The sequence below is a fragment of the Somniosus microcephalus genome, chromosome 15 (assembly GCF_052327205.1).
Source record: "Somniosus microcephalus isolate GS21.2 chromosome 15, FLI_Smic_1.0, whole genome shotgun sequence".
In the NCBI taxonomy this organism is placed as follows: Eukaryota; Metazoa; Chordata; class Chondrichthyes; order Squaliformes; family Somniosidae; genus Somniosus; species Somniosus microcephalus.
In genome coordinates this window covers 30396607-30412849 of record NC_141001.1, presented here as the reverse complement: position 1 = coordinate 30412849, position 16243 = coordinate 30396607, and the positions used below count along the sequence as shown (strand labels likewise).

The 16243-nt window shown below is 47.7% G+C and overlaps 1 protein-coding gene across 9 annotated transcripts in view; it reads left to right on the top strand.

Annotated features, from left to right (window-relative positions):
• Positions 1-16243, top strand: part of LOC147106607 (activating molecule in BECN1-regulated autophagy protein 1-like) — a 514247-nt gene that overhangs the window by 43751 nt on the left and 454253 nt on the right. For all 9 annotated transcript variants that reach the window (XR_015080961.1, XM_086007600.1, XM_086007606.1 and 6 more), the window contains exons 6-7: positions 6174-6240; positions 13634-15099. Coding sequence is in view for 8 of the 9 variants with exons in the window: in XM_086007600.1 (XP_085863726.1) it covers positions 6174-6240; positions 13634-15099 (1533 nt within the window). In the remaining variant the exon portion in view is untranslated. The remainder of the gene's footprint in view (positions 1-6173; positions 6241-13633; positions 15100-16243) is intronic.

Here is a 16243-nt window from a genome sequence, read left to right as displayed (position 1 = left end):
TGCTGACTCAGTGCACTGTTATTGTATCTTATATATATAAATCGGTACTTCTGTCTGTCATTCTGTCTGTCATTCTGTCTGTCATTCTGTCTGTCATTCTGTCTGTCATTCTGTCTGTCATTCTGTCTGTCATTCTGTCTGTCATTCTGTCTGTCATTCTGTCTGTGCGTGTGCGTCTGTCGGGCTATGCGCTCGAAAGTTACAGGGCGTACCTACGCGCGCGTTACCTCCAAAGAAAGCTTACGCTTCCGAGACGGTTTTAAGCGTATTTACGTTTCGGCCGGGCTAAAATCGCGCCCGCGGTATCCCAAAAACCTTCAACATTCCGCTCATTAGCATCTCATTAGCGACAGAGTGACCTCGAGGTCGACCAATCGTACGGCGGCTTGCTGCCGCGTGCGGCCGGGCCCTCCTACGGTCGAGTGACGGGACGATTGACCAATCCTACGCTTTGGTGACCTGACGGTCGACCAATCGGTGCATGTGTGGGCGGGCCTTATCGTTCTGAACCGAGGTGAGTCGCCGCCATCTTGCTTCCATTCTTTTTCCTGCTTTCTGCGTATTTCTTTTCAAATATACATTTCCAGCAAAATAAAATTCAATTTATTAAATTCTTTTAAAATAAATCACTCATTTGTAAATATTTTATCTAACCTGAACATTCTTTTTCCTACCTTTGCCCGTTTTTTTCCTTAGGCCTGAAAGCCTGGGCCTTTCTTGCCCAGCCAGGCCCGAGTTAGGTAACTGGGCTGCTGCTAAGCTCCTCACCCCCCCGCCCCCCCGCTGTCACGTTACCCGGGGCAATGGCGTCAGCCACAAGGGTCAGGGTGCGCGCGCAGCAGGAGCAGGGGAGACTCTGTTCCGCGCTCGGCGGGGGGGGGTGGGGCTCGGCCGCCGGCCGTCTCTCAGAGCCGCAATCGGGCTCGGCCAGGGGGGGGGCGGGGCTTGGCCGCCTGCCGTCTCTCCGAGCCACAATCAGGCGGGGCTCGGAGAGCGGGGCTCTCGGCCGGGGGGGGGCGGGGCTCGGAGAGCGGGGCTCTCGGCCTGGGCCCCCGCCCCTTCCCCGCCCCCCCTTGCCCCCGCCCCCCCTTGCCCCCGCCCCCCCTTGCCCCCGCCCCCCCTTGCCCCCGCCCCCCCTTGCCCCCGCCCCCCCTTGCCCCCGCCCCCCCTTGCCCCCGCCCCCCCTTGCCCCCGCCCCCCCTTGCCCCCGCCCCCCCCCGCCCCCCCGCCGCCCCCTTGCCCCCCTTCCCGCCCCCTCCCCCCGCCCCCCCTTCCCGCCCCCTCCCCCCGCCCCCTCCCCCCGCCCCCTCCCCCCCGCCCCCTCCCCCCCGCCCCCTCCCCCCCGCCCCCTCCCCCCCGCCCCCTCCCCCCGCCCCCTCCCCCCCGCCCCCTCCCCCCCGCCCCCTCCCTCCCCCCCGCCCCTTCCCCCCCGCCCCTTCCCCCCCCTTCCTTCCCCCCCTCCCTCCCTTCCCCCACTCCCTCCCTTCCCCCACCCGCTCTCTTCCCCCCCCCCCAGTCGCGCTCTCTCTTTTCCCCCCACCCGCTCTCTCTCTTCCCCCCAGTCGCTCGCTCTCTTCCCCCCAGTCGCTCGCTCTCTTCCCCCCAGTCGCTCTCTCTCTTCCCCCCAGTCGCTCTCTCTCTTCCCCCCCAGTCGCTCTCTCTCTTCCCCCCAGTCGCTCTCTCTCTTCCCCCCAGTCGCTCTCTCTCTTCCCCCCAGTCGCTCTCTCTCTTCCCCCCAGTCGCTCTCTCTCTTCCCCCCAGTCGCTCTCTCTCTTCCCCCCAGTCGCTCTCTCTCTTCCCCCCAGTCGCTCTCTCTCTTCCCCCCAGTCGCTCTCTCTCTTCCCCCCAGTCGCTCTCTCTCTTCCCCCCAGTCGCTCTCTCTCTTCCCCCCAGTCGCTCTCTCTCTCCCCCCCAGTCGCGCTCTCTCTTCCCCCCAGTCGCGCTCTCTCTTCCCCCCAGTCGCGCTCTCTCTTCCCCCCAGTCGCTCTCTCTCTTCCCCCCCAGTCGCGCTCTCTCTTCCCCCCCGTCGCTCTCTCTCTTCCCCCCCAGTCGCTCTCTCTCTTCCCCCCAGTCGCTCTCTCTCTTCCCCCCCAGTCGCTCTCTCTCTTCCCCCCCAGTCGCTCTCTCTCTTCCCCCCAGTCGCTCTCTCTCTTCCCCCCAGTCGCTCTCTCTCTTCCCCCCAGTCGCTCTCTCTCTTCCCCCCCCCAGTCGCTCTCTCTCTTCCCCCCCAGTCGCTCTCTCTCTTCCCCCCCAGTCGCTCTCTCTCTTCCCCCCAGTCGCTCTCTCTCTTCCCCCCAGTCGCTCTCTCTCTTCCCCCCAGTCGCTCTCTCTCTTCCCCCCAGTCGCTCTCTCTCTTCCCCCCAGTCGCTCTCTCTCTTCCCCCCAGTCGCTCTCTCTCTTCCCCCCCCAGTCGCTCTCTCTCTTCCCCCCCCAGTCGCTCTCTCTCTTCCCCCCCCAGTCGCTCTCTCTCTTCCCCCCCCCAGTCGCTCTCTCTCTTTCCCCCCAGTCGCGTTCTCTCTCTCTCTCTCTCTCTCTCTCTCTCTCTCTCTCTTACCCCCCCCCAGTCGCGCTCTCTCTCTCTCTCTTCCAACAACAACATGCCCTCGAAAAAGCCTCGGCACCGCCGGGCACTTCAGTTAGTATCATATAAAAGAACATAAGATCGTGAGAAGTAAGAGCCGGAGTAGGCCATCGGCCCGTCGAGCCCCACACCATTCAATAAGATCATGGCTGATCTTCAACCTCAACTCCGCTTTCCTGCCCGATCTCCATATCCCTTGATTCCCCTCGAGTCCAAAAATCTATCTATCTCAGCCTTGAATATACTCAAAGACTCAGCATTCACGGCCCTCTGGGGCAGAGAATTCCAAAGATTCACAACCCTCTGAGTGAAGAAATTCTTCCTCATCTCAGTCTTAAATGACCTACCCCTTATCCTGAGACTATGCCCCCTAGTTCTAGACACTCCAGCCAGGGGAAACAACCTCTCAGCATCTACCCTGTCAATCCCCTTCAGAATCTTGTAAATTTCAATGAGATCACTTCTCATTCTTCTAAACTCGAGAGTATAGGCCCATTCTACACAATCTCTCATCATAGGACAGCCCTCTCATCCCAGGAATCAATCTAGTGAACCTTCGTTGCACCGCCTCCAAGGCAAGTATATCCTTCCTTAGATAAGGAGACCAAAACTGTGCACAGTACTCCAGGTGTGGTCTCACCAAGGCCCTGTACAATTGTAGCAAGACTTCCTTACTCTTATACTCCAACCCCCTTGCAATAAAGGCCAACATGCCATTTGCCTTCCTTATTGCTTGCTGTACCTGCATGCTAGCTTTCTGTGTTTCTTGCACGAGGACATCTAAATCTCTCTGAACACCAACATTTGAAAGTTTCTCAGCAATTAAAAAATATTGGGGGAGAAATTGGGTGAGTAGCGCCACCTGTTAGCGCCTAAAGAGGCAGTCAGTGGCTGTAGCGCCACTGGCTGTGCCTCCCGCGATATTCAGCAGGGGCGCTAATACTGGCGTTAGCCTTTTGCGCTGCGCCGTCATCGGTGTGCGTAGCGCCCCGATCGCGATATTTGGTAGCGAACCGCGCTGAACGGTTCACGGGGCCTTGCTGCGCCGGCAGAGGCGCAAGTTAAGGTGGAGGTGCGGGGCAGCCGCTTTTTTGGCGGCCGCCTGCCAGCACCTCCGGCCTCCTGGTTCCCCCCCCCCCCCCCCCCCCCCCCCCCCCCCCGCGGCATTGCCGGCTGTTTCCCGAGAGCCCGGCACTTCTCCTTGCTGCCAGGCTCTTTTGCCGGCATTCGCGATCGGGGCTCGCGCTGCTGCAGGCCCCTCCCCCTAAACAGTGGGAGGAAGGCCTGCAGTACCGCAACGTGGTGTGGCGCTGCGGCACGTAGCGCTGCGAAATTCACTTTCAGCGCCTTAAGAGGGACGCGGAGCGCCTCGAGCCGCGCCCCGTCTCCCTCTAGGGGCACTTCAGCTGAATTTGCGGCGATCGCAGCGCAAATTCCAGCGCCCAGGCGAACTTTGCGCCGCTTGGGCGCCTCAGGCCAATTTCTTGGCCCTTCTGTTTTTCTATTCTTCCTACCAAAGTGAATAACCTCACATTTCCCTACATTATACTCCATCTACCACCTTACTGCCCACTCACTTAATCTATCTATATCCCTTTGCAGACTCTGTGTTCTCCTCACAGCTTACTTGTCCCACCTAGCTTTGTATCGTCAGCAAACTTGGATACATTACACTAATGTCTTTCAAGAAAGTCTCACACTATGTGGTTGAATCTTACTGCCCTTTGATGTGCCCTTTGCAGGCCACTCAGTTGGAACAAAAACAAAACCGCCCACTGCCATCTTGGGGCATCTAGGGATGACCAATTTAAAAAGTGAACTTGTCAACGTCACCTATCTTCCAAGAACATTATAAAAAGATCAGAATGATGTTAGGCAGTTGTGAAATAAATTGCCTGCTACTGTGTACCAATAATATGGCACTTATAAAATAGCACTCAGCTGACACATACAAAACTCTCTCTTTTGTTGGATTCACAAAGAGCAAACATTTTTACAATTACTATTCAAAATTAACTGACAAAAAGTTGATTAAAATAAAAGTTCTTTGTTCCTTTATTTGGTGTGTAAGCTCTCAGTGGTGGTGTGGATTCATCACAAAAAGTGTCATCCAGAGTACTGGGAAGGTGTGTTCAGTAGTTCAATCATTATATGGTCTTGGATACCAGTGCACCAGATCTTTATTTCTGTTCTATCTGGAAGAGAGAGAATGTAATTAACCACATATTGTTCCACCACTGAGTTTCACTGGGGGTTATCACAGCTTTGCAGGATAATTACATAGCAAATAACTGATGGCTGTGAGTTCCTTAAAAGACTTGTAGCGCAGTTGATGATTTGGTGTGAATAATATACTGACCATGAACAATGTTTGCATGGTGTATTGTGAACACAGTCCCAGTTGTGTCCTTTTTCCCTTATTAAATATCACTTAATTACTTCCTCCTGTTGTGTTCTGTCTTTTTTTGTCACAATTCAACTTACCTATTCATTCCACTTACCTCTGATGGAGGTCTGCAAGGTAGATGGCATGGTTAGTTACATAACTCTGAAACCACCCCAGTTGTATCTTCCAGCTATATGGCACTCTGCATCTTCCCTCTCAGTACTCCTGTACCTAGCAGGGCAATGCTAATTCCCCTCCATGCCTCCCGTCTTTCCCCCCCCCCCCCCCCCCACCGCCCTGCCCAAACCCCCCTCCAATCCACCATGTTCCCAAATGATACACCTTCCCACCATTCCTCTTTTTCTGTTTTCCCAGACACTTGAATCCTCCTAATGTACCATGACCCCTGCTTTGAAACCTCAGTACCACCCTCCCACCCTTCAGCATACCTCCTACTACCTGCAGCTAAAACATCCTCTGTATCCTGGGCTTTTAAAATAGCGAAGAAATAAAATTAACTGCACTTAAATTAACTTTTAATGGTAAGGCCACTGATTTACTGTTTTCAACCAAATCTGACATTGTACAAATTAGATCGAAAATATCACTGGTACTCCTGCAATAAAAACACAATTTGACTTGTTCAACTACTACAAATCAGTGGCCTTGATGTATTCCATTACATGGCATAAAATAGCATATCATCGGACTCTTTCATGAGATGCGGTATGTGTATAAGTTTACCTTGGTTAACTGCATCTATTTGGGGTGTCTTGATCTAGTTCCTTATGAGTGTGAGCCCACAGTACAACATGTTGTCATCAATTAGCAGTAAATTACCAATTTTAACTGAGATGTTGCACTAATGGTTGGGCAGGGAAATAGAAATGTTGCTTATCTGAGCCTATGGCTAAACAAACAATTGTTTGGGAAGGGCGAGTTTTACTCTGTCTTGGCTTGTGCTAGATATTTATTTAATAGTGGTGGGTGTGGTGACAAAAATCTCGATTTCTTGCAATGCAATTTCTTGGTATGTTAAGTATTTTTCTTAATTTGTAGTCATTCTTTGCTCACAGTATTTATTGAAAGCTGCTTTCAGAACAACAATTTCATCTCGTATCACTATCAGATTTCTCAATTCCTGTGTCTCCCCATTAGATGCACATTACAGTAGGTGAGTGATGATACTGTTTTTGTGTTTTGCAGACTGGTAAGATTCGATTCACTGGGACACAACCTCCTGACTGCAATTGTCAATCCTTCCAACCAACAGGTGATTTCTGGCTTTGTATTATTAGCCTTTTGAGTTCTCTGGTAGATAATGGCCTGTATTTTCCGGTGCGTATGTGGTGCGTACGTGCCCATAAGGGCCCCGCAAGTTCCAGGTTTTCGCGTGCAAAGCACAAGTGCGAAAACCCAGAACTAGCGATCAGTCAAGAACAGATTGTAGCTATCCATGGGAAAAGGGCATCCGTGGGCTGAGAGTTGGGCTATTTGCCCAACTACTGCCCAGCGACTGCCAGTGAAAATCTCACGCCTGATAAAAGCAGGCGTAAGACCAGCTTTTACCAGCGTAAGAGTTTAAATGAATATAAAAATCACACTTTTTTCAATTATGTAAACATTAAAACACCTGTAAAATAAGTTAAGGTTATTTTTAACTCCTTTAAAACATTTACATTTATTTTTCAAAAAAATTAAGTTTTTGTTTTAAATGTTTAATTAAATTGTATTTTAATTAATTTTAAAGGTAATTTTTTTTAGTTATTTGGCATGTAAATGTGTTTTTTATGTGATCCTCATTCTTTCATTGGTTGGGCCGGCCCACGTGATCCTGGGGCGCTTGTGAACTGCATGCGTCCCTGGGACACGTGGGTCTCGATGCCTGTCAGAGGCCCAGGAGCGTGAGTCTTTGTGGATCCCGAGGCAGGCGATAGGCGCAGATTTTATTTGTGGACCGGAGGCATTTCCCCTCCGACCGCAAATTCAGGCCCAATATATTATAAGCAGCCTCCATGACTCATTGAGGTTACACCGATCCAGGTTCAATCACTGAACTTTGCTGAGCTAGCTGACCTCAGCCAGAGTGACCGTAGGCGTGCTGCAGTTAGCCTCAATACCACTAGAAAATCAGCCAGGGTTTCCACCCCTGATTGCTATCTAGCAACCCATGCTGGAACTGTTCATGTGTGGATACCAGGAGAGGACAATAAAGATGTCGTTGTTTTGTTTAACCTTATGGTTGAATAGCCTGCTAAAACTCACTGTCTAGGTTCACGCATGAAGAATAGTGGTGGGTGTGGTACTGAAGGATGCATTGCATCTGTAGAGCTGTAACCCAATAAGGAATCACTGCATTCAGGAGAGTGGAGGCAAATGGACAGGGAAAAAAAAATGAAAAAATGGATATTGTAGAGTTAATTAAATAAAAACAGTTAACACACGTGCACAAGCAAATAAAACAGATTTAAAGAAAAAGGGTGTTTTTGAAGATTGTTAATGCTCCTGGCCCAGATGGGTTGCATCCAAAAATACTAAAATAAAGCAAGAAGTAGGAGATACAATGTTAGATATTTTGTAAAGCTTATTGGATGTTGGGATGGCATCCAAAGGCTGGAAGATGACTGTGACTCCAATCTTTCAAAAATGATCAGAAGGATGAACCTGAGAATTTACAGCTGTTGGCTTTGCATCAGTGGGGAGGAGAGAGGCAGTTCAGGAGCATCTAGCATGATGCAGGAATAATTGTATGCCAGTAGGGATTTATGAAGGGTATTTGTATACAACACATTTTTCAATGGATCGGAATTGGTAATGAAGGCAACAGAATATATTTGAGGTTCCTCATCAGAGACTTGTAGCTGGAGGAGATGTTCTTTGAATCCAAGATGCAGTTGTAAGCTGACTCAATCTCTCCATTTCCCATTCACCAGACACTTATCACTAAGAATTTTCCTCACTTTCTCCTCTCCTACGAAGGCACAAATGTACACTGGGTTTTGGTACCGTAGATGCAGATGGCCTCCTGGTACCTCGCCCAAAAGCCATTCCACATGCTTTTCTCAGAGCTTCGATCATTTAGAGGAGCATTGGGTACTGAAATTTTCAGATCTCTGCACTTGCAACTTAAATGCCCCAAGCAGTTTGTAGCCTGTTGCAATTGGGAAGCTGCTATTTTTATGTCTGGCAGGAGACTTCACAGAGTGCAATCTGACCATCCTTGGATCTTTTTTATATTTCTAGGTGTTGCCAGCTTATCAGACACATTTATGTGACAGTGTGCTGGTGTCCATTCTCAGCCCTAGCCTGCCCTTCATTTCCCCCCCCGCCCCCACTGTTCTCGACTGCTTCCTACCATATCCACAATTGCTGAGTTTGAGTGGCAGCAGCCAGCCACCAGGTAATTAAAAGAAAACAACCAATTGGGAGGGAGGAGGAAAGGAGAATCAATCATAACTTGAATTTTGTTGCTTGACTTCTCAACTGAAGTTGTCTTTGCAGTATTCCATGGCTTAGATTTGCCTGCACCTTCCCATGCACGTGCCGATCTCCGGCACCCACCATCCCTCCCAGCCCTATCCTACCAGTTTTTCTTTTGTCAGTACATGTTGCAGCAGCTCCTGAACATTAGTTTCTCACCTGTTCCTGGGGTCCATTTTATTCCTGTTCCATGTTGGCCATCATCTTGATGCACACCCTGGCTTTATAAAGGTTAGAGATTGAGAACATCAGTCAAGGAGCGTGTGAGAAAGCCAGGCAGAGAGATCGTAAAGGAAGGAGGAGACACAGGGGAGGAAAGGCCCATTGAAAAAGACAAGGAATTAGCAACAAGTTGGACACGCTATCAGCTGTAGGAACCTCAGTGAGAAAAGAGTTTGAGCCATACAGAGAGAGAAAACATTCAAATCTAGATAGGGAGAAAAGGAGGAATGAGTGAAGCGGAGGCACAGTTACAGCTGAGAAACAATGGTTTATTTGTCCGAGCAATGCCACAGGAGGTCAACTATATTAATTCTAATATGCCTCTTGATGGTTGAAGAAATTTTTTGACTTGCCTACATTTCAAATACTAATTTTTCACTAAGGCTTGATGGATCATAATTAATGAATTGAATGTATAAATAATAGAAAAAGATTACTAGCATGCTACAGTACTTCTTGGTGCATACATTTTTCATATGAGCACTGCTCTTCAAAAACTAATATTTGAATGCACTTTGGTTTAAAGGTGCGGATGTTTGAGTTTGCTGGGGAATGAATCTGATATTGCTATTAAGTTCTGAGTACTTGAGACATTTTTATTGCAATATAAATTTTCAGGCATGAAATTGCAAGGGTGTTATGCTGCAGAGCATATCGTTGGCTTTCTCGTATGTTGTTGGGAGATGGCGAGTTGAAATCAAAACTGAAATTTTTAAAATTAAACTTTTGCCAAACAGTAGTTTGCTATATTTGATTGGCTTTGTATGATATTCTGCTGCACACTTGCTTGTGATGATGCCTAAAAAATAAGTCATGCTAAGCATTTCTGATTTCCATTTGGGTCTTGTCAGATTCACAAATTAAATGTAATGTAATTCACTCTGGTTGAGTGACTATTTTATTATTGAATCATCTTTGCGAATAATTCTTGCATAAATCCCTATTCAGTGGTGGTCTTTTCAAAGTAACTTTTTGAACAATTGTAATTTATCGTGAAATAATACAAGGCAAGAGCTGGAAATATGCCCGAGACAGTTATGTTTTAATGCTGTGCCTTTTGTCATGGGAGTCATGAGTACTGCGATTTCTATGTTTTTTCAAAAAGTAATTTATGCAGTGGCACTGGAATTTTTTAATCACGCAAGCTCCTCTGATTAGCGGAACAAGTACCAAATGAGAGAGTGAGAGTGATAAAAACAGGAAAAAAGTAAGAATGGGAAAGGGGGAAATGGAGAGGAAAGGAGAGAAAGAAAATAAAGAAAGACTTGCATTTATATAGCGCCTTTCACAACCACCGGACGTCCCAAAGCGCTTTACAGCCAATCAAGTACTTTTGGAGTGTAGTCACTGTTGTAATGTGGGAAACGCGGCAGCCAATTTGCGCACAGCAAGCTCCCACAAACAGCAATGTGATAGTGACCAGATAATTTTTTTTGTTATGTTGATTGAGGGATAAATATTGACCAGGACACCGGGGATAACTCCCCCGATCATCTTCGAAATAGTGCCATGGGATCTTTTACGCCCACCTGAGAGAGCAGATGGGGCCTCGGTTTAACGTCTCACCCGAAAGATGACACCTCCGACAGTGCAGCACTCCCTCAGCACCACACTGGAGTATCGGCCCAGCTTTATGTGCTCAAGTCCCTGGAGTGGGACTTGAACCCACCCTTCTGACTCAGAGGCGAGTGTGCTACCCACTGAGGCACAGCTGACACTAGAGAGGTTCCAAATGGGAGCAGTTGAGTCTGATGATGTAGCCAAGGACCTAAGCAAAATTTTCAAATGGTTGGAATTACAGCAGATATAATTCAATACAGATAAGTGTAACGTGTTAGACATTGGGAAAAAAAAATGGCCGACATGCTAGAGATTCTAGAACGGTTCCCGTGAATTGGAAGGTAGAAAATAATAATAGGATTGGGCAGAGTCAACACGGATTTATGAAAGGGAAATCGTGTTTGACAAATCTGTTTTTTGAAGTTGTAACTAGCAGAATAGATAAGGGGGAACCAGTGGATGTGGTGTATTTGGATTTTCAGAAGGCATTCGATAAGGTGCCACACGAGGTTATTAAACAAAATTAAGGCTCATGGGATTGGTGGTAATATACTCGCATGGATTGAGGATTGGTTAATGGACAGAAAACAGAGTAGGAATAAACCAGTCATTTTTGGGTTGGCAAGCTGCAACGAGTGGGGTACCGCAAGGATCAGTGCTTGGGCCTCAGCTATTCACAATCTACATCAAAGCTGGGTGGGAATGTACGTTGTGAGGAGGATGCAAGGAGGCTTCAAGGGGATATAGACAGGCTAAGTGAGTGGGCAAGAACATGGCAAATGGGATATAATGTGGAGAAATGTGAAGTTATCTACTTTGGTAGGAAAAATAGAAAAGCAGAGTATTTTTTAAATGGTGAGAGATTGGGAAATGTTGGTGTTGAGAGGGACCTGGGTGTCCTTGCACACGAACCACTGAAAGTTAACCTGCAGGTACAGCAAGCAATTAGGAAAGCAAATGGTATGTTGGTTTATTACAAGAGGATTTGCGTATAAGAGTAAAGACACCTTGCTGCAATTCTAGAAGGCCCTGGTGAGACCACAGCTGAAGTATTGTGTACTTGCCATTGAGGGAGTGCAACAAAGGTTCACCAGACTGCTTCCTGGGATGGGGGGATTGCCCTATGAGGAGAGATTGAGTAGACTAGGCCTATATTCCCTGGAGTTTAGAAGAATGAGAGGTGATCTCATTGAAACATACAAAATTCTTACAGGGCTTGACAGGGTAGATGCAGGGAGGATGTTTCCCCTGGCTGGGGAGTCTAGAACCAGGGGTCACAGTCTCAGAATAAGGGGTCGGCCATTTAGAACTGAAATGAGGAGAACTTTCTTCACTGAGGGTGGTGAATCTTTGGAATTACCTACACCAGAGGGCTGTGGAGGCTCAGTCATTGAGTATATTCAAGACCGAGATTGATAGATTTTAAAATATGGGGATAGTACAGGAAAGTGGAGATGAGGTGGAAGGTCAGCCATGATCTTATTGAATGGCAGAGCAGGCTTGAAGGGCCAAGTGGCCTACTCCTGCTCCTATTTATGTTCTTATGCTTAATGAATGTGGTGAACGGGCACGTGAATGGTTGAAAGGTCTGGGAGGGCCAGTATACTCTGTACTTATCTTGTGCAGTCACTGCAGAGCAGCAATCAACAAACTAAACAACATGCTTAGTTATGTTGCCAAATCAGTAACGTACAAGTCTGAGGATCATCATGCTTAAGCTGTGTAGTGCTCTGGTCAGACCTTGAACTTCAGGCCACTAAAGCAAAAGAAGAATATCGAAGCTCAGTAAGTGATGCAGAGAAGGACAATGAGGTTGATCTCCAGCACCCGAGAATTGAGTTAGAAAAGTTGGGTTCTTTATCCTAAAATGAAGGCATATTGGGGGGAGGTTCCTTCATGAAGTAAAAAAGATCCTAAGTGGAATAGAAAAGTTTAAATGGAGTACCATTTCATGTTAAATTATAATATAGGCTAAGGGGACTTGGTTACAATCTGGTTAAAGGCAAGTTCAGGACTGATATGCCAAGGTTGATTAATATCTGGAGTGATAGTTAAGGCAAAAACTGAAATGGTTCAACATAGATGTTATGATGATGGAATATTAGTTTGCTGTGGAAAGATGAGCTAGATGGGTCGAATTGCTTTCCGAATCTGTGTCTTTGCTTTGATTCTTGTTTAAGCAGCCAGGAATGCCAACTGCCTGGAACTGACTCAGCTATACATTGAAAGTTATGACTTTGTGTCCCATAGATAGTTCATCCCAAAGGTTGGCTGGGAGTAGGGGATGCACCTTTGTACGGCTGGCAGACTTGTGCTAGCCTTTGCACTATGTGGATGGGGGAGTAGTAAGAAAGGGTTTCCTCTCGATTGCATAGATCCATCAAGCATGGGACCGTGGGAACTTTCCTGCAGCCTTGTGAGGCCAGTTGGGGCTTCCTGGATTGCAGTCAAAAACAGTTGGATGTTGCGGCATGACCAGAATACATGCAGTCGGGTGCAGATGTTGCAACACCTCTCGAAGAGTGGAATTTGCACAATTACTAAGATAGGTGGTGTGTGCAGTGAACAATTTTAAGTTGGCCTTCCTGCATCCTGCTGTGCACACAATGGTCATGAGAATATGTCCACACCTCTGACAATTCCTCATCAATTATGTTATGTTCCAAGGCCCCCTTCTAGGTTTTGTGTGCGGTCTGTTGACATGGAAGTGAACATTATGGACAGGGTGAAGGTATTTATGTAGGGTTCTTTCAGGATGTGGCAGTCGGGTTTCAGTGGGTCTTGGTGAAGATTTTGAGTAATTGTTCTGGAGTTAAAATTTGAACCCAAAGGTAGCAGATATTGAGTGAGGTGGCATTTGCTGGCAAACTATTGGAAGGGCTTCATCTCGCTCGTAGTCTGGCCAGACTCGTGGTAGTTCCTGAACGTGTTTGAAGAATATTTCTAGGCGTTTCCTGTTGCTCCAAGTTGGGATAACGTGCCCAGGGGATCTTCAGGGTTGCTCAAGCTTCTTTCCAGATTGAGAGGATGACTGCTAATAAAAGGTGTTTTAGGATCTCAATCAGCTTTATCTGAGGGTAATTTAGGACAATGGGTTGGCATTGAAGCATGACTTCCATTCTCGTTGTGGGTTTTATGAGGTGGCCTGATTCCAGGCCATGGAGTCTAGTTGCCGAGTAGTTTCATTACAGGCACAAATACACGTGGAATGTTACCGCAAAGTATGTCCTGGTGATCTTGTTTTTTAGCACTCCTCCCATTCTTTCATTTCCTCTCCCAAAATAAAGTGAAGTGGAAATGCACTTTAAGGAGGCTATTGTGTTTGGTACAGAGAATTCTTGAAGAGAAAAGACGCGTCGAATTCTGCAGCTTTATGTATTCTAATTATTATTTTTTTTCCCCAGAATGACGACGATGGTGAGATGCCATTGGATAATGTCGAGACCCCTCAGTATCGTCAACGCTCTTTCCTCCAATCACAGCCTGTCCGTAGAACACCACTGCTCCACAACTTTCTGCACATGTTGTCCTCACGGTCGTCCGGTACGACGACTGCAGATCAGAGCCAGAGTGAGGAGAGCACCTTGCCAGCAGGTGAAAGTGGTAGGACTTCGGTATATGCTGTGCTTCGTGACCGCTTCAGCTACCCTGTACAGGAGTGTGTTCACCACATGGGATTGGTTTGTTTTTGTAGCCGTTGCTCTGCCCTGAGGTCGTCCTCCTCCTCTTCCGTACCAAGTGAAGACAGTACCCCTTCAACATCCTCTGCAGCCACCACCTCTACATCTGCACGGACTGAGCCTCGCCTTCCTCCAGAAAGGCCCTTATCCCAGCCTGACCCTCGTATTCCCGACCGCCCTTCTGCATTCAGTACAGTAAACTATGAGAACTCTGGCAACTCTCTCCGAAATCTGTCTGCAGCCACAAGCAGGAGGGGCTTATTAGGGCACACAGCATACCAGTCGGGGGGACTGCAACAATCTAACCCTACCCCAGGGTACAGGGAACCGAGTTCAAGGTTAAGTGGGTCTGATTGGACAAGAACAATGCTGAACATATCACCAAGGTCTGAATTGGAAAGCATGCCACCCCCTAGAACTAGTGCATCATCCGTGAGCTTACTATCTGTGCTGAGACAGCAGGAGACGAACGCTCAACCTGTTTACACATTAGCCTCTGAGGGGAGAGGTGTCTCGAGTCCCAGCACAAGCAGTAGTGCTAACACTGGTGCTAACAGCAGCACAGGCGAAGAGAGACCGAACAACCAGCCCTCTGGCAGGAATGTCCTGCAGTGCAACCTGAGCCGCTATTTCATGGAGATGGACCGCTTCCAGGACGTGGAGCAGCGAGTTGGTGGTGAGTCCAATCAATCCCAGCAGGTGCAGGAGATCCTGAATAATAACATAGAACCTAATAGGGCAGGGCCGACGCAGCAAAATGGCGAAAACACTTCCAATTCATCAGGTGGACATCTTAGTCGTTGCAGAGCCTGCCATAACCTTTTGACTTTCAACCATGACACTCAGCGATGGGAGCGGACCACACAACTTTTTTCATCCAATGAGAGCAGCTCTTGGCATGTGCCAAACAATTATGAACCACTAGGGCAAGGTAGCAGCCAGCCTCCAACCCCACCGAGTAGAGGGATCATGGGTAGGGCTCATGGATTGAGTGGTTCAGAAGGTAGATTTGCCCGTCATGGCTCTGGCCAGCAAGGGGAACGTACAATGGGTCTAACGTTTAACAACGAGACGGGACACTGGGAGCGGGTGTACAGTCAACCAACATCAAACAGAATGTCGAATGTTTCACAAGAGGCCTTAAACCAAGAAATGCCTGAAGAAAACTCGGAAGAAAATTTACTGAGAAGGTAATTTTTGCTTTTAGTTTTAAGAATATATGAAGTTAAAAATAATCTTAAGCATCTGTTTTCCAAATGTGTAATAATCCAAAGGTAAACGAAGCAACCGCAGGAAGTTATACATGTCCAAGGCACAACAATGGTACATGTTAAGGTCAGCTCTCGCTCTATTTTCTGTGCACCCACTTGTATGTGTACACGAGCACACAATTTGTGGTTGATAGTGAGCTTGAAATTACACCATCTTGGTTAGTATTTAAATTCACGATGCTTGGTTAAGTCTTCAGTAATAACTTGGGTTAAGTACTGGGTGACCCACATTTGAAATTGCAATCTTGACTTCAGTTGCAGCTGGAGCGCGTTGGACTGCTGAGAGTTCCCTGGACCACAGGAGTGCATTAGGTGTTTGCTGATCAGTAAGAATCATGATCATGAATTGTGGCTGTGAAGAGGTCTGTGGGGTGGTAGAGGGCAGCAGTGAGGCTGTAACAGGTAGCGATGGAAGGGCAGTGCTGTAATTTGTTCTCGTTCTATCGTTGCTGATCATTTCATCACTTCACTGCCATCTTTGTTTCATTTTAAGCTACAGAGCTTTACGTTGGTTTTCACTAGTTGACCAGCAATTGAGAAGTTATTATAAAAAGAGCATTGATGGTTAAAACAACACCAACTTGTATTTATATAGCAGTTTTAACGTAGTTAAAAGTCCCATGGCGCTTCACAGGAGTGTAATAAGACAAAAATTTGACATCGAGCCACGTAAGAAATTAGGGCAGATGGTCAAAGAGGTAGGTTTTAAGGAGTGTCTTAAAGGAGAAAAGAGAGGTGGAGAGATTTAGGGAGGGAGTTCCAGAGCTTGGGGCCTAGGTAACAGAAGGCACGGCCACCGATGGTTGAGTGATTATAATCCGGGATGCTCAAGAGGGCAGAATTTGAGAAGCACAGATATCTTGGGAGTTGTGGGGCTGAAGGAGATTACAGAGATGGGGAGTGACGAGACCATGGAGGGATTTGAAAACAAGGATGAGAATTTTGAAATCGAGGCGTTGCTTAACCAGGAGGCAATGTAGGTCAGCGAGCACAGGGGTGATGGGTGAACAGGACTTGGTGCGAGTTAGGACACGGGCAGCCAAGTTTTGGATGACCTGAAGTT